This window comes from Protomyces lactucae-debilis, assembly GCF_002105105.1.
Source record: "Protomyces lactucae-debilis strain 12-1054 chromosome Unknown BCR37scaffold_2, whole genome shotgun sequence".
In the NCBI taxonomy this organism is placed as follows: Eukaryota; Fungi; Ascomycota; class Taphrinomycetes; order Taphrinales; family Protomycetaceae; genus Protomyces; species Protomyces lactucae-debilis.
In genome coordinates this window covers 1-19,372 of record NW_024467994.1, presented here as the reverse complement: position 1 = coordinate 19,372, position 19,372 = coordinate 1, and the positions used below count along the sequence as shown (strand labels likewise).

The window sequence follows — 19,372 nt, the reverse complement described above, 5'->3', positions numbered from 1 at the left end:
CACGTGTTTCTGGTTTCGCGTCTACGTGGATGAGCTCATGACTACTGCAGCTATATCTACCTGCTACTCTAGCTGTTCTATCTGCTCTAGCTGCTCAGTACTGTTGACCATGGCTGTAGACAGAAAGAGAAAACGGGCTCACTCCTCAGACCCAGAGCAAGAGCTAGAGGCCAACTTGTCCACCACATCAGGCACTCCTGCAGACCAGGAAGCTACCATCTCGGCCTCCATGCTCAAACAAGAAGAACAGCTACAAAAATCCAACAAGTCCAAAGCTGGCAATACAAAACAAGTCAGAGAAATCGCTAGTATGGAAGAATCAGCGCGTGTGAATCGACTTAAATTCCTGATTGAAAAGTCAAAGATTTATACCTCCATCTTGAGTGAGAAGCTGTTGAAGCAGCAAGACATCTCTCGCTCTCGTGGAGAAGCGATCGATTCTGCTGTACCTCCACTTGCAAAAGAAGGGAGTGGCAAGGCGAGACCAGGCAAGAAGAGAAAGGCTGCCACCGATACGGCTGATGTGGCAACAGCCCTGAATGAGGCAAAACAAGACAGTGCCAAGTCACATGGCAGCAAATCGAATGGAAATTCAGCAGCACCTCAACAGTCTGCTAGACAGCCAGCCTTGATCACTGGCGGTGTCATGCGTGACTACCAACTCGATGGACTCGAATGGATGGTCTCCTTGTATGAGAATGGCCTAAATGGAATTCTTGCAGACGAGATGGGCTTGGGCAAAACACTTCAGACAATTGCCTTTCTCGCCTTTCTTCGCAGTAAAGGCGTCATGGGACCATTCCTCATTGCTGCCCCTCTCAGTACGATTGCCAATTGGGTGAATGAGGTGCGTCGCTTTGCGCCAGAGATACCTGTGCTCTTGTATCATGGCAGCAAAGATGAACGTGCAAGGATGCGTGCCAAGAAGATGGCCAAAGTTGGGGAGAAGTTCCCCATCATCGTGACCAGCTACGAAATCATCATGAATGACCGCAAATTTCTGCAAAAGTACCAGTGGAAGTACATTGTCGTCGACGAAGGACATCGGTTGAAGAATCTCAATTGTAAGCTCATCAAGGAATTACGATCCTATTCAACAGCAAATAGATTGCTGCTCAGTGGCACGCCTCTCCAGAACAACCTCTCTGAGCTCTGGTCACTCCTCAACTTTCTTTTACCAGACATCTTTTCCGACCTCGACTCCTTCCAGTCTTGGTTCGACTTTTCGTCCCTTGAATCCGACAATGCAGAAGGTGGTCAAGACATGCTCGCCAATGAAGAACAGTCATCCGTCATCACCAATCTCCATCAAATCTTGAAGCCCTTTTTGCTGCGCCGTCTCAAGGTTGAAGTTGAAAAGGACCTACCTCCGAAGCGCGAGTATTTGCTCTATGCGCCCATGACTGCGGAGCAAACTGCTCTTTACAAAGCAGTATTGGACCATCAAGTCCGTGCTTTCTATGATGAAGACGGTGCAGAGCAGACAGTAGCGAATCTCGACGTTGACGCACCGCGTGGCAAACGCACGCGCACACGCATGCCACAAAGAGAGCTTTCTGACGACGAATACTTTGATTCACTTGAACAGCAAGCAGACACGCCCACAACGACCGCATCAACGCCAAAGGGAAAGTCTACTAAAGCAATGGCTGGCTTTGACTACTCAAAGCTACGCAACATGTTGATGAGTCTACGAAAGGTATGCAACCACCCGTACCAGAATCATTGGCCGGTTTATCCTGGCACTGATCGCTATGTGGTGGATGACAAGCTCTGCACAGCTTCTGGCAAGATGATGCTGCTCAAACGACTTCTCACCGCATTGCTAGAAAAGAATCACAAGGTTCTCATCTTTTCCCAATTTACAACCATGCTCGATATCATTGAAGTCTGGCTTGAGGATATGATGGACCTGAAGGTATGTAGGATTGATGGCAACGTCGATCAGGAATCTCGGCGTGAGCAAATCGCGGCTTTCAATGAGCGTGAAGACCATAAAGTCTTCTTGCTCAGTACACGAGCTGGTGGTCTCGGGATCAATCTCGTCTCTGCAGACACGGTCATTCTATTTGATTCTGACTTCAACCCGCAAAACGACTTGCAAGCCATGGACAGAGCTCATCGTATTGGTCAGAAACGACCCGTGATTGTCTACAGATTTGCCTCTGCCAATACCATCGAAACAAAGATCTTGCTGCGCGCGCAAAATAAGAGGCGTCTGGAGAAGGCTGTTATTCGTCGTAATTCACTGCTCAATCAAAGTTCAATCATGGAGATGAAGGACATCCTCCTGAGTGAGGATGCTGAAAAGATTCAAATCACGTCTGGTGATGATGAAGTGTTGAGTGAGCAGGATCTGGAGAAGCTGCTTGATCGCTCGGAAGCCGCCTATCAGCATAATTACGCTGGCGATAAATTCAAAGCCATGGAAACGAAGCGTGATGCAGAGAATGACGCCCTGGCGTCGCACTAGTCATGTTGTAATGGTTGTCAGATGATGTTTGTACTATACTGTAGTCTATCGCTAGACTGACATGGTCCACTTGTTTGCTGCTTTGCGACTCAGATTCTGGTGCTTCACGAGACTTCCGTCCTGTTTGCGAAGAACGGTCCCTTCCTTGCCTGTTGTATCTCGAATCTTGAACGTCCACCGGTCCTGAAGCTTCTTACTAGGTGGTTGCACTTGGACTTCCTCCACTTTTGACTTACCCAGGAGTGTGGACAGGGATGAAGTGGATTCAAATGGCGATTTCGCAATGAAGTCTTGAATCTGCTTCTCTTGACGCTTGCCGAATGGAATCTTGCCGAGCTCCTCTGCAGCATCTTCAGGTGTATAACTCGCAGCTTCAGGAATCAAGGTGAAAATTTGTCTGCCTGGGTCAATTGTAAGGTTGTGCTTTGGTTCATAGTCACCGAATTCGGCTGACTTTGTGCCAAGAACCTGGTCCATGGTGTCTGCATAGGATTGCATCGTGCGTCGACCCTTCTGTTAGCAATTGTAGAAGTGGAGGCAGACGCATGAGGTGACGAAGACTGCTGTACGTCAGATATCATAATGTTATTGGAACCATGGTATTTTCTTGTCTTAAAGACTAATCGTTGAAAGCATCATTCAAAAGCGTTGTCTCGAAGCAGCTCATGCGTCTTTGTTTGAATCACTTACCTGAGTGTCCCATTTTTCCCTAACGGCTTGAAGCTTGAGGATCGCATCGATACGTTCCAGCGAGACTCCCCATTTCGTGCTCAGCTGCCGCAAGCCGATACCAGTCTTCCAATCTTGAATAATGTCCTGCTTGATGGACCGCGCAAGCGGCGGACTCGGTTGGAAAGCAGGGTTGAGTGGGAAAGGGTGTGTCTTGCCATCCAAATAGTTTGTGCGGCCTCGTCCTTCTGCTGGCGAGGCATGGATCTTGCCAGGTCCATTCACCCACTGAACAAAGGCCTTTCTATGCGAGTGTGATGCAGCATTTCTGGATAAGGGCATCTCGCTTCGGCCACGAGTGGTCGACGTTGGACTTGTGGCCTCTGATCGAGCCGGGCTTTCTGCTGTGTTGCAGACAATTCGGGCAGCAGAGAACTGCCTTACGCAGGGTAGTCTCCTTGGCTTGAGCATGGTTGTATGTCAAGCACTTCGATGTCTCTGGTCGTGCTGTTTCTTGTGATTTTCATCTGGTCGCACGCACGCACACAAAGCACATCCCCCGGACCATACAGCGGGAAGACCTCAGGCCGCGCACAATCGCATCAAAGAGCCTGTGGACCTGCGAGCATGCCAAGTGTGAGCCATTGAGGCATCAGAGATCATTGCAACATCATCACGAGACACTACTGAGTGGTCGCGATTTAGCTACACCAAAATTGAAGCGCGTCGGCTTGGTGTCGTACCTGTCTACCGCTTCTGTACGCCATGTCAAGCATGCGAGGACTCACCGTCTTTATCTCTGATTTGCGGAATGCTCGGGCCCGAGAGCTGGAGGAAAAGCGCATCAATACAGAGCTGGCCAAGATTCGCATCAAGTTCAAAGATGCCAAGCTCAATGGCTACGACAGGAAGAAGTACATCTGCAAGCTTCTCTACATGTACATCCTTGGCTGGGATGTTGCATTTGGCCACCTCGAGGCCCTCAAATTGCTGTCAAGTGTCAAGTACAGTGAGAAGCAAATCGGGTATTTGGCCGTGACGCTCTTCTTGAATGAGAACCATGACATGCTTCATCTAGTGGTCAACAGCATTCGCAAGGATCTGCTGGACTCAAACGACTTGCATGTATGCCTTGCGCTGCATTGCATTGCAAATATTGGTGGCGTCTCAATGGGGGAGTCGCTTTCAGACGAGGTGCATCGCCTGCTCATTGCAGCCACTTCATCATCCTTCATCAAAAAGAAAGCCGCATTGACACTCCTCAGACTGTATCGTAAGTGTCCAAGCATAATACAACGTGCTTGGGCGGAGCGCATTGTTTCTATCCTTGATGATGACGATCTTGGCGTTGTCTTGTCAGTGCTATCACTGGTCAGCGCTCTGGCACAAGATCACCCAGATGCCTACATTGTTGCATTCTCAAAGGCTGTCTACAGGCTGAAGCTGCTCGTCCTCGATCAGGCATACGGGGACGATGACCTTTACTACAGAGTGCCAAATCCGTGGCTACAAGTTAAGCTCTTGCGCTTATTGCAGTACTTTCCTGCTCCGACTGACGCTGCCATCATCGAGACACTTATCGAAGTCTTGAATGCAATTGTCGCACTCGCGAATACATCGCCCAAGAATGCTCAGCAAAATAATGCTCAAAATGCCATTCTCTTCGAAGCCATCAACCTGGCCGTGCACGCAGATATGACTGCTGCGTTAGAGACTCAACCGCTGCGGATATTGAGTAAGTGCATATCGAGCCGAGAAACCAATACGCGCTTCCTCGGTCTTGAAACGCTATCCAGGCTAGCTGCGCGCAGTGATATGATGGAGCCACTGAAGAAGCATCAGGATATCGTATTACAATCACTCAAGGATCGTGATATTAGCGTTCGCAGACGTGGTCTTGATCTCCTCTTTTCCATTTGCGATTCTAGCAACGCGAAAGCAATTGTCGCAGAGCTCGTCAAGCACTTGCAGCAGGCAGACTTTGCGATTCGAGAAGAACTGGTTCTCAAGATTGCCATTTTGGTGGAAAAGTATGCGACCGAGTATCAGTGGTACGTTGCTGTCATGTTGCAGCTGCTAGCTATCGCCGGTGACCAAGTTCCTTCTGAAGTATGGCAGCGTATTGTGCAAGTCGTTACAAATAACGAAGAGCTGCAAGAGCACGCTTCTACGGCCGTATTGCAATACCTCAAGCAGCGAACATGCCACGAGAATTTGGTCAAGGTCGGCGGATATATTCTCGGCGAGTTTGGCCACTTGATTGGCAACAACGAGGGTTGCACGCCTATTGAGCAATTTTCAGCGCTGCATGGCAAATTCAACTTGTCAACGACACCGACTCGCGCATTGCTATTGTCCACCTATGTCAAGTTTGTCAATTTGTTCCCAGAAATCAAAGACGAAATCATTGCCGTGTTTCGGCAAATGAGTAAAGTACTCGACGCGGAATTGCAACAGCGTGCGTGTGAGTATCTTGCGCTTGTGACCATGCCAACAGACGACTTGCTTCAGGTGATGTGCGAGGAGATGCCGCCATTCCCTGAGCGTGTCTCGGCGTTACTATCACGCTTGCATTCCTCTACAGATTCAGACACTCGGATCTCTACGATCGGCGGCCGTGAAGGTCAAATTGATCGTGCAGCGCTCAAACTAGACTTATCCAAAATTTCGATGAATGGCTCGAATTCTAAAATGAACTCGCCAGTACATCAATTGAGTGGTATGAAGTTTGATACACCAAGATCGAATAGTAACACGCCAAATGGCACGCTGAGCCGGCAGTTGCCTGACCTTGCTTCAGCTGCTAATCTCTCGCCAGGCTGGGAGGCAGGATACCATCGGCTGCTGTACCGTGATGATGGCCTCCTCTATGATGACCCTCAGATTCAGATTGGATTGCGTTCAGAGTATGGCAATGGCAAAGGCTTCTTGACCTTGGTGTTCACCAACAAGTCGGACAATCCCTATACGGCATTCACGACCAGGGCTCTGTCAGCAGACACGAATGCATTGACGATCAGCGCCGAAAGTTTCTCTCCGCCGACTCTCCCAGGCCATTCGCAAGTCCAACAGCGCTTCAAAGTTGAATGCCTTCGTCCATTCGCAGAAGCGCCTCTATTGAGGTTGTCCTACTTGGCTGGTGCATTGCAGGCTCTTACCCTAAAGCTGCCCGTAGTTGTCTCGAAATTTGCGGAACCGGTCGAGCTCACATCAGCTGCATTCTTTGAGAGTTGGGCAATCATCGGCGGCGGCGAGCATGAGTCGCAACGCATTTTTGGTCTATCCGTACAAGGCAATCGCATCGATCTTGGCCGTATGCGTGCCATTGTCAAGGGTCATCGTATGTGTCTACTCGAAAGTGTCGACCCGAATCCAAATAATGTCGTGGCCGCGACCATCATGAATACACTGGCAGAGGGCAAAATTGGTGTCTTGCTGAGACTCGAACCGAATCTTCAAACGACACGGTTCAGAATCACAGTAAGGGCAAAGTCAAGGATCCTGCCATCAGCACTGCAAGAGACTCTGAGTTCTGGTCATTTGGCGAATGGTTCCCCTGAGCTTTGAATCGGCAGGAGCACCGTAGCATTATATCCCGCATCTGTAGCAGCATTGGCTCTTGACTCTGTTCTGTGACATCACCACTGTTCGCGGGGAAATGCTACGAAAAAACGTCAGTTGCATTACTACAAAGCCCGATACAAACACTCCTCAAACATGGCTCACAAGAAGGACATCAACGACACGAAGGAGGTTCGATCACTTGAGCGTCTCGGACACTTGCTGACAAGCAGCGCCAATTTGCAGAGAACCTCACTGGCAACGATGCGCAAGGCAACACTCAGGGGAAACGAGCCAAGAAGGCAACAGATCAGCCTCGAGCGGTAAATATTGGCTCACAGAGGTAAGAAGCTGACAGAGTCAGGATGCTGGAGTCATCAAGGCGGACGTACAGCAATCGGAAGAGGTGAAGATTAATGGCCCAGCGCATGTGAATCCGTGTCAAAGAGTACGCTGACGGCAGTGGTGGCAGCGTTCCTGGGATAGTGAAACCTAAACTTTAGTCAGCAGTGTTGGGCAATAGCTCCAGCTGTAAGCGGCAGAATGATGGTTGATGGCGAAATCGATGCGATTCCAGCTGCGAGGAAAGTTGTGCAGTCAATTTGTCTGTTGACACCCTATCGCCATTTCATTACTCTTTGATCTCCGTCTCCTTGAGTTTGTGCTACGACATTGCCTTGATACCTCAGGTTTGCTTCTCTTATTTCATCCGATGCAGGCTGCACTTATCTCATGTGTTACGCCCACCATAGCTACCGGCAATTGGACATGGGCTCGAGCTAGAGAAGCAATTTCACGCTCTACACAGCCAAGATCTCAGATTTCAAGAGGCACAACTGGTTCGCCAATCCAGCAGTCACAGGTACAGGCGCTAGGGACCCTCCCTTTTCGCGGTGACCCGCGCCGACGCTTAAGGTATCGATGTCCTTCCAGCCTTCGAAGCGGTGCTTCGTTACACGGCTGCAGCTGTGTGTCCTCATTTTCTGAGAAGTCGAGCGGCTCGAGGTTTACTCTTGTCAAAGGTCAAGTTAGACTTCACAGTGGTACACCACTACGAGAGCACTATATTATCCAATTGCATTTGGCAGTGGAGACCAAGCTTCAGGCCTATGTGCGACCAAAGAGCTGCAAGAATCATTTTTGGAATCGTCAAGCCGACTGCGTCGTGTTCGCAGTCAATCACGGCGGTCGTGCGCATGTCGTGTCACGGCAGCAATGGCCAGTCGAGTTTGCCCAGTACAATCGAGTCAAGGGTCAGCAGCCATGATAAACGGAATTTTTTATTACTAACGTAGAGAGTAAAGCTAGCCTCAGGAAGCTGATGAAATTCAACGAGATACAGCTACAGGCAGCAGGCCAGTCGTAGAAATTGTAGCCAAGGCAATCACTATTGGCGGACCTCGGAGCGTGTAAGTCATCGACGGGATCCAAGCGCAGATGCTTGAATTAAAAGGAGCTGACTGAATCTCACTTCTTGCACTCGACATTGTTCCTCACTTTGTATGTCCCAGAATCGCCAAAATGTACGCGGAGAAGGTAGCGGGGGAACTGTGTCATTTGATCCGATATGTCCATATAGTCGCCGTCGTACTGCTGAAGGGTGATTGCGTCTTTTGTTATATTGGGCAGGGTAGTCAGCGCTCCAAGCAGTCTGAGGGAGAGATCCGCGTTACTGCAGGACCGACCAGAGACCGGATACTTGTGAACTCTTGGAATTCGGAAAGAGGCAACCTGAATGTAGCATTTCTGGTTCTTGTCAAAATTCGAGTTGAAGATCTGTCGTTGCACAAGGTCAACGGATGTGGCCGAGTAGCGTTTTGTATTGAAGCATTGGTCCGTTGACACCAACACCTCGTTGATTGCCGCCTTGAGCAGCTTCCATTCCTGAAAGGCGCCACTTACGACTGCAAATTCTCTAGTAGGGAAACTTCCGTGCGCGCATATGCTTTTCATCCCGGGCTTATCCGTGTACGTATCGGTATCACGAAGAAGCGTCACAAGTACCTGGCGGCAACCGTGTGCAGAAACGAACATTGTAATTGCAGTGAAGTGGCCAAGCAAGAGCAGAACCCAGACAGAAAGCATTGTGGCACTAGCTGGTGGTGCTTCTGTGGTGTCAATGCTCTGATTTACGCTGTGCTGGCCGAATCCTTATATGGCGAAAACCCGCCACGAGTCTAGCACTGCTTATTCTCCTTGATATTTGTCCCTCGTCCTAGATCTTCAGCAAGAGCGCTAGAACTCCTTAATAGTTTCGGGAATGTTTCCAGTTGTGGTGAAATGAGTTGCTCGCGATCAGAGTTCATCAGATCGCAAACGAACACATGTATTTGTTTGCTCAGAGCTCCTGAAGCTGTGGTCGCTGCACCACTTCCAAACCTTCTGTGAGATGCAATCAAATTTTTTGTCTGTCTGTCAGAAGGCAGAAGAGAGCCCAGCAAGAGGCCTTCGCACGTTTTCAACGCCCACACTTCCGGTATCGCCAGCTATAGCTTTGGGACTCACGAGCATTTGAAATCCAAGGACATGTGGGCAGCAGGAGGGCCCGCAAAGAACAAATCCAGGGGTAAGTTGTCTTTGGTACAATGAAATTGTAACTGAATTGGTGCTTCACCGAAATTGCAAGTGATGTATCGTAAATCACATTTTTTTTGGAATCTTGCGCCTATGCAGCAAACAAGGCGATTCATCACATGCGACAGATGAAGCTCAACTGTTGTCACTGATAGCTACTGACAGTGACATCTGCTGAGGGATCAGTGCAGAGACTATGAGTTGCGCTCTTTTGCATTGACCATCGCCCTATCTGCTTGAGCTTCAGGATCCGACTCAGCTACAGCTAAAGGTACAGATCGTACAGTCTGGAGCTTTCAGGGGCTGTGGCCGGCCGAGGAACTGCAGATGGTGCAGTGTCGATTGCAGAAATGGTCATTGCGTTTCGGAGTTGCGTTCGCAAATTTGGTGTTGATTCGCGCTATGCAAATACCCCTGTGAAGCAAACAAACCTTGAAAGTGATCAATCACCACTTCCACCCATCTCAATGATACGGCGTCCATCAGCTGCAGCAGCAGCCTGTTGGCAGGGACACGTGTCGCGCCTCCAGTATAAATGCAATTCGCCAGCCTAGCCTTCTTGCAAACCAGCCAACAAGAAGCTTTTCACGGTGGCCTCCAAGCGACATCATCTGCACAACACAAGAGGGTGATGTATTGGGTATATGCTCTTCTTTTCTTTGGCAGATGGACTTCAATTCTTGTCCATGCTCGCAATTGTCGTCAAATTCTCTTGGTGGCCTATCAGCGACGGAGCCTTACTGGGCCTAGTGCAACCACTGAGTCAAACCTCAACAACTGTATAATCGACCCTTTGTATACCTCAAACGCGACCCGTCAGAACGAAGTAGCCAAAGAGATCATATCCGCATTGCAAGGCATGCAGCAAGATAAACTCTATTGCCTCAATATCAAAGCTGAGTTTGATCCACCCAAGCCTTGGTATGACAATATCGACCAGAACTCTTTCCAAGACTACCACTTTCGGAACTTCCAGTACGATTACCCTGGAGAAAATCCTCAGTGCTTCGAGCTGATCTCTGTTGTGAGTTTGGAACGAGTGCACAAAAACCGAATTGGCGGGGAGAATGGTGGCCCTGTGATTGACTGCGACTGGTCAGACATCAACAACAGAATCAAGCAGGCCATTGAAGGAGACCAGAAGCTCGGACCACAAAAATCGGAAGTCACCGAGGATGCTACAATTTTCGAAGATCGTGAGGGCTGGCGAAAGATTAAAGGGACGACCAATTTCTTGGTGTTCAGATTGAGCAAACCATCAAAGCACGGGTTTCTCGATAACGATGTCGATTGTGTCCCTCTACCTTGAGGTTGGCCGAAAGCTGAGACGATGAGACGAACTTTTTCTTTCAAAAACCATGCCATAGTTTTAATTATCAATCTCTTGCTTAGAAAGTCGAACGACTTCGCTTTTCATATCATACGACTAGCATCGCAGGCGTTCGCGGCAGTGCGCCAAGCACAAGCAGCCGATTGACCTGCTATGGCGAGCAGGGGTTGGGATGTCCGTATTGTGTCTTGGCGATTGTGCTTAGCAATTGCGCTTGCATACACGCGAAATGTTGTCGAGCCAACAGCAGGTAGCTAGCCAGCCACTTGACATGTGTTCTCCGCTGCAGGCTCAGTGCTACTGGCCGGAGCTTCTCGGTGTCTCCTTTCAGTCATGCAAAATTGCTGTAAGAGGAGGTGTGGTTTGACGAGGATCGCAGTGACACAATTCGTGGTCATGCAGCTCACTGTTGGCTCACAGGGAATTGATACATTCCACTTAAGTGTCTCGATGTGTCCGTCACCTCGACAAGGTTGCAGCCGTTAGTGTTGATTTCCCGGAGTGCGACGCATATTTAGGGTGCAGTCGTCAAACGGTGCCATGAGTCCTTGGCTGGTATGCTCTACCGAGCTCTCCTACTGTGTCCCATGGAGACCAGCTTGTGGGTGTTTGATTTGTGCTGAGTTCTTCTTGTTTTGAACGCGACAAAATAACGGCGCCTTGCAACTGCTACAGTCCACATCCCATCTCCTGCGAAGCACCGCGCTCAAGCTGTCTGTTCAGTAGTCGGTGCACTAGGTTGAACGACTCACGAGCACATGTCTTATGATGCTGCCAGTGAATTGCTCGGTCTCATGCAAAATGGTCGTATGTTGTCTCTGCTCTGCTCATCACGCGCTCAGAAGCTAACGTTTGCAGTATCACATCAGCAGCTTGAGCATCTTGCTGCCATGAAGCAATGTATCAAGCGCGAAATCATCGAAGTACGCTGGGCCCCTATCTCGCGAGCATTGACTAATTGTAACAGACGTCAGCCGTTCGGCCGCTTTTTCAAGCACTTACTTGGGGCTTGCCTGCTGCCAATACACAAATCAGTAGTCAGAGCTTGACACTAGCCCATGGCGCGCTTCGGAGACTCAATCTTCAAGATGGGAGCTTGCTTGGCCCGGTCTTACCCCTCGTTCTACCACTCTTCATCAACAAACTTGGGGATGCAAACGAAAAGGTCAGAGATTTGGCGCGAGACTGTCTAGCAGTGGCATGGAAGTCGTGCGGCGCTGAGGTGGAGCGCGCAGTCAAAGAACTTGGCTACAGACACCAAGGCTGGCTCGTGAGGCGCAATTCAATACAATGGACGCTGAAGATGAGCAGAGATAAACCTACAGGCTTTGTGTCTCGGCCTTTCATTGGATTCCTGATTGCGTGTCTGGAAGATGGAAGAGAGGAAATACGAGAAAGTGCAAAGGACGCGATCGTTGAGCTCTGTGAGCCACTACCGCCGCACGCGCGTGCTGATCTCCGTCGGGAATTGTACATGCAGAAGGTCCGCAAGCCTATGGTCGACTTCATTCTCACTGCCTTGGACATACCGGACGGTCCAGATCTGTCGACAGGCAGAGCCGTACAACCTGAAGAGCCTCGTCCGAAACGATCGCTACAACCGAGTTCACATTACGAAGGGTCTATTGCTGGCAGTATGGCTTCCACTTTCATTGGCAGTGTCCCTGGTTCTGAACTTGAATCTGTCGAGCCGGCGTATATTGCGTCTGCGAGAGACCTCGAGCACGACCTGCAAGCCATGTTGCTTTTCTTCGAAGGTCGTGAATCAGAAAAGAATTGGCTCAATCGTGAACGCAGTATTGGCAAGCTCAGATCTCTCTTGCGTGGCAATGCCAGCAAAGATCATCCAGTCGTTTTACTCGCGAACATCAAAAGCTTACTGGATGGCATCATCAAGGGCATGACATCGCTGCGTACAAGTCTATGCTTGGCATCTCTACAGCTCGTCAAGGACATGTGCATTATCTTGGGTCCAGCAGTGGACAACATGGTTGAGCAACTCCTAGTCACACTCGTGAAGCTCACTGGCCTGACAAAGAAAATTGCAGCACAGGCCGCCAATGTCACAGCCTGTGTCCTGCTAGCAAGCGTCTCGTATCATGCTCGTTTGTTACAGCAGATTCTCCAAGCGGCACAGGACAAGAATGTCGCGCCTCGACAGTACGCTGCACACTGGCTCAAAGTCTTGCTCGAAGCGCACCTCGAAGTCAAGTCGCAGATTGAGCACTCTGGCATGGATATCATTGACAAGATTCTGAAAAAGGGACTTGCTGATGCAAATCCTGCCGTCCGTGATGCGATGCGAGCCTCGTATTGGAGCTTTGCCGCTGTGTGGCCAGATAGAGCTGCCACCATGATGGCGTCACTGGACCCAGGCACCAAGAAGCAACTCGAGCGAGCGAAACCCGGTTCAGGCGTGCCAGACTCTGTTGCGACGCAGAAGCCTTCAGACATCAGTAGACTCTTGACACACTCACGCAATGCTTCTTCTACGACGGCGCGACCTGCCATTCATTCGATGGCGTCACATGACCGTATGGCCAAGGCAGCTGCAGTACCACCCATCACTGTGTCAAATAGCGAACCCAAAACCTTGCCCCAAGTCAAGGAGCAACGCCCAAGTGGTCTCTCTTCTGGTCCTGTCAGGTCTGGGTTGGGCAATGCAGTGCGCGTCAATCCCAGTCTGGCACCGCCTCGGAAAGCAGTCAGCAAGCCCGACGATGCATTGCGCTCCTCAACGCGATCCAATAGTTCAGCAACGCATACGAATGGAAGTAGTCTAACAAGCCATACTTCGCCATCAAAGAGAGACCCGCCGCCGAGTGCGATGAAGAAGAAGCAGGTGACGATTGTTGAACAGCTTGAGAGTGAGAATTGGCGGACTCGCGTCGATGGTGTCATCACACTTGCCTGTCTCTTGGCCAACAAGGAACCGCCCAATTCGGACGGTACCAAGATTCTCCTGCCAAGTCACGAGACACTCGCTCCCATTCTACGCAAGCTAATGGCAGACCAGCAAGCTGAAGTGGTAGATCACTTGATGGCGCCAGAAGTCATCTTTGAGATTGCCAAGATCATTGATTGGGACGCCATCTTACCGCGCGTGCTGTACATGGCTGAAACAGATGACTCAGATCGCGGACATGATGTACAAAAAGACTGTCTCCCAGCGGTCAAGCGTATGTTCAATGACTACGAAGCTGTTCAGCACTGTCTTGAGACTCTCGCAGTGCTGAAAGTGTCTGGTCATTCTGTCAAAATGGCAAAACCAAATTTCCGCTTTACCCCAGTCCAGAAACGACCCATTATCAAGGCAGTGTTGTTGTGGCTTACAGAAGCCATTGAGCGGCATCTTGAAGCTGTTGAGAAGGGTGAGCCTGGCAATCAAGCCTTCTCTGAGCCTATTGAGTATAAATTGGTGATGAATCGGATCATGTCCATGATGACCAATGTGCAGCCCACGTCAATGAATTATGGTCCCCTGGCAGCGTGTCTCAAGGCACTTCGGAAGGCAGATGAGGCGACCTTTGACAAGAACCTATCAACTTTCGAGCGGCCTGTTACCAATGCTCTGAAGCGTGCCTGGGGCGAGAAGGCCGTCGAGGAAGATGTCGGTGTAGAGGAGCCTGTCGCAGATGTTCAGCAAGTGCTTGGCAGCTATCCGTTGCTCGTTGCTGATACAGTGGAGAAGCGATCTGTGTCTGGCGGAACGGTGACGGACGAGCCATTGACTCCGGAGAAGGCTACAACGACCACAGATCCTGCTGGGTTTGTTGCTGAGAGTCCGCAATTTGACAGACTGCACACTGATCAGTTGCTACCGCCCAAAACGCCAGCGAATTTCAGAAACGCAGTCGCTTTGCTGGAAGACTCGCCCATCTCCACCAACGGCAATGCATCGACGTCTGTGTCGCCTGTGCAGGATAAGAGCAGGAAGAAGTTTCATGGTCAAGACCGATGGTACAGGTCGCAGATGCGTCAACATGTATCTGGCACGCCTCTTCCTGCTGGCTATCAAGCAAAGAAGTATCTGCTTGCCGAGCTGATTGGCAAGCTGCCAGGCGGAGCTCTAGACGTATCAGAGTTTCGCAAGTTTGGAAAGCTTGTCAAGGAGGAAGTGGATCAAAACAACACGGATGGCACAGGGCTCACGCCGGATCTCTGGGATGCAGGGAGTAGCTTTGATGTGCTCATCAAAAGCATCATTGCAGCACTGCAAAGCGACTCGCTCGAAGCACACTACAAGACACAGACCATCACACTCCTTCGATCACTACTACGTGCACAACCACGGTACTTTTCAGGGCATGAAGATGAGACTGTGGTGGCTTTGCTCAGTTTAGCCAGTAATGCAGTGACAAATAGGATTCTCGCTGCTGGCGTGGAGGAAGCACTCATTGAAATCACGGATGATGTCGAAGCCGTGGCAGGCACGGAGACCGTCTTGCAGTTCCTCTTCTCTTACATTGAGCGAGACGAAGCGGCGTGGCACGCAACACGTATCCCCTCATTACAAGTCAGTCTTGTGTGTCTCAGCAGGCTGATTGCTCAGCTCACGCGGGATACGTTTGCAGTCTTTGCCAAAGCAACGGCGAAGCTCGTCACGAAGGCCTTCAGCGACAAATTTGAGGCACCGGATGTCGAGGTGGCAGAGATTCGTCGTCGCACAGTCAATGTTTGCTTGTCGATTCACACAGTCGTTGGGGATACGCGACAGACGCTTGCTTTGTTGCATGCATTGAAGCCGTCGCATCAGAATTTGTTGACTTACTATTTCGCCAACAAGGAACGGGATGGATACCAGGTTTGAATCAGGCAAGGGCGTTATAGTCGACAAGTGTGCTTGTAGAAGTGTTTCTGCATGGGAGCTGTGTCTAACTATGCTCTTGCAATGACGGATTCTCCTTGAGCGCTCTCGACCACTGTGCCCGTTAGCTTAGGTGACATGGCTCATCGTTCGTACGAGCATGGATGGGATCCAACGAGTCGGTTGCTTATCGCGCGTTTCGATTTCTGCACTGACAGACCAGACAAAGGCTGTCGCTGCCACGATACCTGTCGCAACAACGGCTGTATTGGCTTTCCAGTTTTGTGGGCGCGACCAGAATCCACCTGCAGGCGTTTGTGTCAGTTTTGTAGGGAGCAATGAGGGAGTGAGTGTACCTGTCGGCGACCAGATGTGCTTGTTGTACGGATAGTGACCGCCTCCGCCCATGATTGAAGGAGTGAAGCTTTGTCGGGTTCTTGTGCTTAACTAGCTCTTGCGCTTGTCGTCGTCTCGGTCGCTGGGGTTAGTTCCAGTTCCAGTGCGAAGGAGCAGCAGCACAAAGCATCGCTACAGTTTTCTACAGCCTGGGTATAAGCAAGCTGCAGTCTTGTCCCTCACGTTCAATGCTCTCAACACTGCATGCACGACTGGGCCTCTCCCAAGCCTTTACCCTCGATACCCTTGCCCGGTGTCTGACCTGCAAAACACCGCAAGCGACAAGCAAGAACAACCGGCCCCTTGCATTGCTCGGTCAATCACTTCTACAGCATCAAATCTCACGTCATATTCTGCGTAAACACCCGAGACTACCGCAGGCTGTAGTGCGTGCAACGGAAAGAAGTTATATTGGCTCGCGAAGTCTTGCACCGCTGAGTCAGGGATGGGGTGTGGAGGTTGGATCTCCTACTGAAGCACAGAGTCAAGGAAAACTGATCTTTGCGCGTCATACGGAGGATAAGGATATGGCTGGTATCTATACGTCGGATGCCCATACTGCTGTTGTCCGGGCCATTATTGGCGGCATTGCATTACACGACGGTGAGGAAGCTGCTCGGGCGTTCATCCAAAAACATATCCTCTCGCGGAGTCTACCCATTGAGCAGACATTCAAGCTTACAGAGCCGCAGCGGAGTCTGAGCCTGCTGTGTGAGCGCGAAGGCTTGCCGGCGCCCATCAACCGATTGATTGCAGAGACTGGAAGAAAGACAAATTCACCTGTGTTTGTGGTAGGTGTGTATTCCGGGTCAGACAAGCTCGGCGAAGGTCAAGGAGCAAGCTTGAGGGAAGCAGAGTACTTGGTACGTTCACTTATCGCTCGAGAGAAAGGAGGAAGACTAACATACAGGCACAAACCGCAGCGCTCAAGGGATGGATGATGTTTGAGGATCCTCGGCACGCTGGCGACACGAGTGTCTTGATTGACTCGGGTGACATTTTCGCATAGCATAGACATTGCCATAGCCAGCATAAGTCTGCTTCATCCTCAACCTTACTGCCCCTGTGGCGACATACAAAATTTTCGCTGCAATCAACCATCTCACAAACCGACACATCCATTCCCTCTCTACTGCTAAGTGCTATGGCTCCTATGGATCAAAAGCTGCTACAAGAACTCGTTGGATTCCTACATGACAAGAATCCACAAGTCCGTGCTGTCGCTGCGTAAGCTATTTGCTAAATCCTACCACGCTCACCGAATTTGCTAGACAAGAGCTGGTGCCATATTCGTCAAATAAGAACAACTTGACACATATCTTCAAGGCCAACAACTTTCGTGCCATTACAGATCTGCGCATTCTCGTGCTAGATGAGCCGGTAGGTATCTACTTACTCTGGCAATTGGCTGATCACAGAAAACGGCACACGACTCATTGACTTGTCTCATCAACCTCAGTCAAGATTTGCTCATTCGCGCCAAACTAATGGATGATCTCTTCTTCAATCAACTGTTAGCCATCATTGTGGTATGACCTTTATCAAACTTGGCAAGCACTCTAACCCATCAGAGCAAAGACCATGGATTGGCTGATTTGGCGTGCATGCTCCTCTCAAACTTGGCAAAAGGAGACCAGATCAAGTCCCTCTTGACACTCAAGCGCAAGTCTCTTGGAGACATCTCACAATCTACCGAGGCCATGAACCAACTTATGGATTGTTTTGTGCAGGGTGCTGAAAAGAAGCTCAACCCATACGCCAACTTTGACTTTCTTGCAAACTTGTTTTCCGACTTGACACGTTTCGAGGAGGTTCGTCTATTCTTCCTGCAAAAGCAAGATTACGACGACACCGTACCGCTCAGTAAACTTGTTGTCTTTACAGAAGTCGAGTCGCATGTTCGCAGAACGGGCGTTGCCTCTGTCATCAAGAATTGTTGCTTCGCCGTCAAGAATCATCCTCAAATCTTGGATGAAGCAGGCATCAACATCTTGCCCTACATCCTTGCGCCCTTGTGTGGACCTGATGAGTACTCGGAAGAGGAGAATGAAGGTATGTTTGACGAATTACAATTACTACCGGAAGACAAGAAACGCGAATCGGATCCGTTTGTTGTGACGATTCATTTGGATACGCTGTTGCTACTGTGCTCGACGCGGGAAGCAAGAGATCATTTGCGGAAGCGGCAAGTGTATCCCATCATACGGCAGCTGCATCTTGCATTGCCGAATGAGGAGGAAGTGTCTGAGTGCTGCGAGAAGCTGGCAAACATGCTCATGCGTGATGAAGAAGATGAGGAAAGCAACACGATACCACCGCAGACACTTGCAGCGCTTGAGGAAGAAGATGAAGAGATGCTCATTCAAGAGCTTTGAGAAAAAGGTCACAAGAGTTTAATGATGGAAATAAAGTGTCGTCTATACAACGGTCGCTGATGCAAGTTGAGCTGCTGTAAAATGGTCTAGATGCCAAAGGATGTAGTTGAAACATGTGTGGCAGTCGTTGAGACTGTCACAGAGGTGTGATTATGTGTGTGAAGGTGAAAAGCCAGGTCTGTCGATTACTCGAGGTCTTCCTTCTGCAGAGGTGTGCAAGTGCAGAGCGCCATATCACCATGCGCGTCATTCAGTCGGCCCACTGTTGGCCAAAACTTATTCTTCCACAAGTACGGCAATGGGAACGCCGCACGCTGCGCAGAATACGGACGTGTCCATTCGCCTTGCGTGAAACAATCCTTCATCGGATGTGGTGCGTTCTTGAGGAGATTATTGTCTTGTGGCTGCGACCCACTCTCAATCTCTGCAATCTCCTTGCGAATCTCAATCATGGCATCACAGAAACGATCCATTTCTGCAATACTCTCAGATTCCGTTGGTTCAATCATGAGACCTGTTGAGACGGGCCATGACATGGTCGGTGCATGGAATCCATAATCTTGTAGACGTTTTGCAATATCAATCACTTCGATGCCAGCAGATGCCTTGAGATCTTTTGTATCCAGTATGAACTCGTGCGCACAATGTCCATTCGTGTTGGTATACAACAATTTGTAGTGTGGGGCGAGTTTCTTGGCCATGTAGTTGGCATTGAGGAGTGCCATGCGTGTTGCGTGTGTCAGACCCTCAGCACCAAGCATCTTGATGTATGCCCATGTGATTGGCAAGATGGACGCTGAACCCCAGGGAGCAGCAGCGACGGGTGAAATGGCATGTTCGCCACCTGTCGCAATGACTGGGTGACCTGGTAGAAATGGTGCGAGATGCTTCTTCACGCCAACAGGTCCCACGCCTGGACCACCACCGCCGTGTGGAATACAGAACGTCTTGTGCAGGTTGAGGTGACAGACATCAGCACCAATCTCACCGGGTGAGCAAAGTCCCACCTGAGCATTCATGTTTGCACCATCCATATAGACTTGTCCACCATGCTTGTGAATCACATCAATCGCAGCCTTGACCTGTGGTTCAAATACACCAAAGGTAGAAGGATACGTGACCATAAAGGCAGCCAAGTTCTTGGCATACTTGACAGCTTTCGCCTCCAAATCAGCCATGTCCAAATC

The 19,372-nt window shown here is 50.0% G+C and overlaps 10 protein-coding genes across 10 annotated transcripts; 7 read left to right on the top strand and 3 right to left on the bottom strand.

The window, feature by feature from the left end:
* The first annotated feature begins 49 nt into the window (after positions 1-49).
* On the top strand, positions 50-2,539 carry BCR37DRAFT_376010 (SNF2 family N-terminal domain-containing protein). The gene has a single exon (XM_040868506.1). It carries the CDS (start codon positions 110-112, stop codon positions 2,471-2,473), a length of 2,364 nt encoding a protein of 787 aa, XP_040727626.1. The 5' UTR covers positions 50-109; the 3' UTR covers positions 2,474-2,539.
* BCR37DRAFT_123400 (eukaryotic mitochondrial regulator protein-domain-containing protein) lies at positions 2,526-3,654 on the bottom strand. Its single transcript, XM_040866017.1, has 3 exons — positions 3,164-3,654; positions 2,775-2,983; positions 2,526-2,662 (listed from the first exon to the last, which is right to left on the bottom strand). Exons 1-3 carry the CDS (start codon positions 3,611-3,613, stop codon positions 2,578-2,580), a joined length of 744 nt encoding a protein of 247 aa, XP_040727625.1. The 5' UTR covers positions 3,614-3,654; the 3' UTR covers positions 2,526-2,577.
* Position 3,655: 1 nt separating this feature from the next.
* Positions 3,656-7,085, top strand: BCR37DRAFT_123247 (AP-2 adaptor complex subunit alpha). Its single transcript, XM_040866015.1, has 3 exons — positions 3,656-6,895; positions 6,937-7,026; positions 7,068-7,085. Exon 1 carries the CDS (start codon positions 3,908-3,910, stop codon positions 6,707-6,709), a length of 2,802 nt encoding a protein of 933 aa, XP_040727624.1. The 5' UTR covers positions 3,656-3,907; the 3' UTR covers positions 6,710-6,895; positions 6,937-7,026; positions 7,068-7,085.
* Positions 7,086-7,319: 234 nt separating this feature from the next.
* BCR37DRAFT_376007 (uncharacterized protein) lies at positions 7,320-8,079 on the top strand. Its single transcript, XM_040868505.1, has one exon. It carries the CDS (start codon positions 7,416-7,418, stop codon positions 7,968-7,970), a length of 555 nt encoding a protein of 184 aa, XP_040727623.1. The 5' UTR covers positions 7,320-7,415; the 3' UTR covers positions 7,971-8,079.
* A 1,829-nt stretch (positions 8,080-9,908) lies between these two features.
* BCR37DRAFT_385250 (uncharacterized protein) lies at positions 9,909-10,586 on the top strand (the record flags this gene model as incomplete). Its single annotated transcript, XM_040870332.1, has 1 exon — positions 9,909-10,586. One exon carries the CDS (start codon positions 9,909-9,911, stop codon positions 10,584-10,586), a length of 678 nt encoding a protein of 225 aa, XP_040727622.1.
* Positions 10,587-11,269: 683 nt separating this feature from the next.
* Positions 11,270-15,814, top strand: BCR37DRAFT_376004 (clasp N terminal-domain-containing protein). Its single transcript, XM_040868504.1, has 3 exons — positions 11,270-11,414; positions 11,466-11,530; positions 11,575-15,814. The coding sequence occupies exons 1-3, from the start codon at positions 11,366-11,368 to the stop codon at positions 15,415-15,417; spliced, it is 3,957 nt and encodes a 1,318-aa protein (XP_040727621.1). The 5' UTR covers positions 11,270-11,365; the 3' UTR covers positions 15,418-15,814.
* Positions 15,544-15,822, bottom strand: BCR37DRAFT_343492 (uncharacterized protein; the record flags this gene model as incomplete). Its single annotated transcript, XM_040867509.1, has 2 exons — positions 15,544-15,719; positions 15,771-15,822. The coding sequence occupies 2 exons, from the start codon at positions 15,820-15,822 to the stop codon at positions 15,544-15,546; spliced, it is 228 nt and encodes a 75-aa protein (XP_040727620.1).
* BCR37DRAFT_353881 (uncharacterized protein) lies at positions 15,774-16,880 on the top strand. Its single transcript, XM_040868179.1, has 2 exons — positions 15,774-16,673; positions 16,721-16,880. The coding sequence occupies exons 1-2, from the start codon at positions 15,999-16,001 to the stop codon at positions 16,817-16,819; spliced, it is 774 nt and encodes a 257-aa protein (XP_040727619.1). The 5' UTR covers positions 15,774-15,998; the 3' UTR covers positions 16,820-16,880.
* A 45-nt stretch (positions 16,881-16,925) lies between these two features.
* Positions 16,926-18,305, top strand: BCR37DRAFT_376000 (DUF383/DUF384 domain-containing protein). The gene is made up of 4 exons (XM_040868503.1): positions 16,926-17,037; positions 17,082-17,190; positions 17,229-17,339; positions 17,382-18,305. Exons 1-4 carry the CDS (start codon positions 16,955-16,957, stop codon positions 18,183-18,185), a joined length of 1,107 nt encoding a protein of 368 aa, XP_040727618.1. The 5' UTR covers positions 16,926-16,954; the 3' UTR covers positions 18,186-18,305.
* Positions 18,279-19,372, bottom strand: BCR37DRAFT_123255 (putative GCV2-glycine decarboxylase P subunit). Its single transcript, XM_040866016.1, has one exon. It carries the CDS (start codon positions 19,361-19,363, stop codon positions 18,371-18,373), a length of 993 nt encoding a protein of 330 aa, XP_040727617.1. The 5' UTR covers positions 19,364-19,372; the 3' UTR covers positions 18,279-18,370.

Excerpts from the sequence above, each read along its gene's own strand:
- BCR37DRAFT_376010 (XM_040868506.1), top strand. The coding sequence starts at position 110 with ATGGCTGTAGACAGAAAGAGAAAACGGGCTCACTCCTCAGACCCAGAG.
- BCR37DRAFT_123400 (XM_040866017.1), bottom strand. The coding sequence starts at position 3,613 with ATGCTCAAGCCAAGGAGACTACCCTGCGTAAGGCAGTTCTCTGCTGCC. Across the intron at positions 2,984-3,163 it reads GGGAAAAATGGGACACTCAG|GGTCGACGCACGATGCAATC; the intron begins GTAAGTGATTCA and ends TGCTAACAGAAG. Across the intron at positions 2,663-2,774 it reads TTCGGCAAGCGTCAAGAGAA|CTTCAGGACCGGTGGACGTT; the intron begins GCAGATTCAAGA and ends CCTAGTAAGAAG.
- BCR37DRAFT_123247 (XM_040866015.1), top strand. The coding sequence starts at position 3,908 with ATGTCAAGCATGCGAGGACTCACCGTCTTTATCTCTGATTTGCGGAAT.
- BCR37DRAFT_376007 (XM_040868505.1), top strand. The coding sequence starts at position 7,416 with ATGCAGGCTGCACTTATCTCATGTGTTACGCCCACCATAGCTACCGGC.
- BCR37DRAFT_376004 (XM_040868504.1), top strand. The coding sequence starts at position 11,366 with ATGTCTTATGATGCTGCCAGTGAATTGCTCGGTCTCATGCAAAATGGT. Across the intron at positions 11,415-11,465 it reads CGGTCTCATGCAAAATGGTC|TATCACATCAGCAGCTTGAG; the intron begins GTATGTTGTCTC and ends TAACGTTTGCAG. Across the intron at positions 11,531-11,574 it reads TCAAGCGCGAAATCATCGAA|ACGTCAGCCGTTCGGCCGCT; the intron begins GTACGCTGGGCC and ends TAATTGTAACAG.
- BCR37DRAFT_353881 (XM_040868179.1), top strand. The coding sequence starts at position 15,999 with ATGCTCTCAACACTGCATGCACGACTGGGCCTCTCCCAAGCCTTTACC. Across the intron at positions 16,674-16,720 it reads TGAGGGAAGCAGAGTACTTG|GCACAAACCGCAGCGCTCAA; the intron begins GTACGTTCACTT and ends ACTAACATACAG.
- BCR37DRAFT_376000 (XM_040868503.1), top strand. The coding sequence starts at position 16,955 with ATGGCTCCTATGGATCAAAAGCTGCTACAAGAACTCGTTGGATTCCTA. Across the intron at positions 17,038-17,081 it reads CAAGTCCGTGCTGTCGCTGC|ACAAGAGCTGGTGCCATATT; the intron begins GTAAGCTATTTG and ends CGAATTTGCTAG. Across the intron at positions 17,340-17,381 it reads AACTGTTAGCCATCATTGTG|AGCAAAGACCATGGATTGGC; the intron begins GTATGACCTTTA and ends CTAACCCATCAG.
- BCR37DRAFT_123255 (XM_040866016.1), bottom strand. The coding sequence starts at position 19,363 with ATGGCTGATTTGGAGGCGAAAGCTGTCAAGTATGCCAAGAACTTGGCT.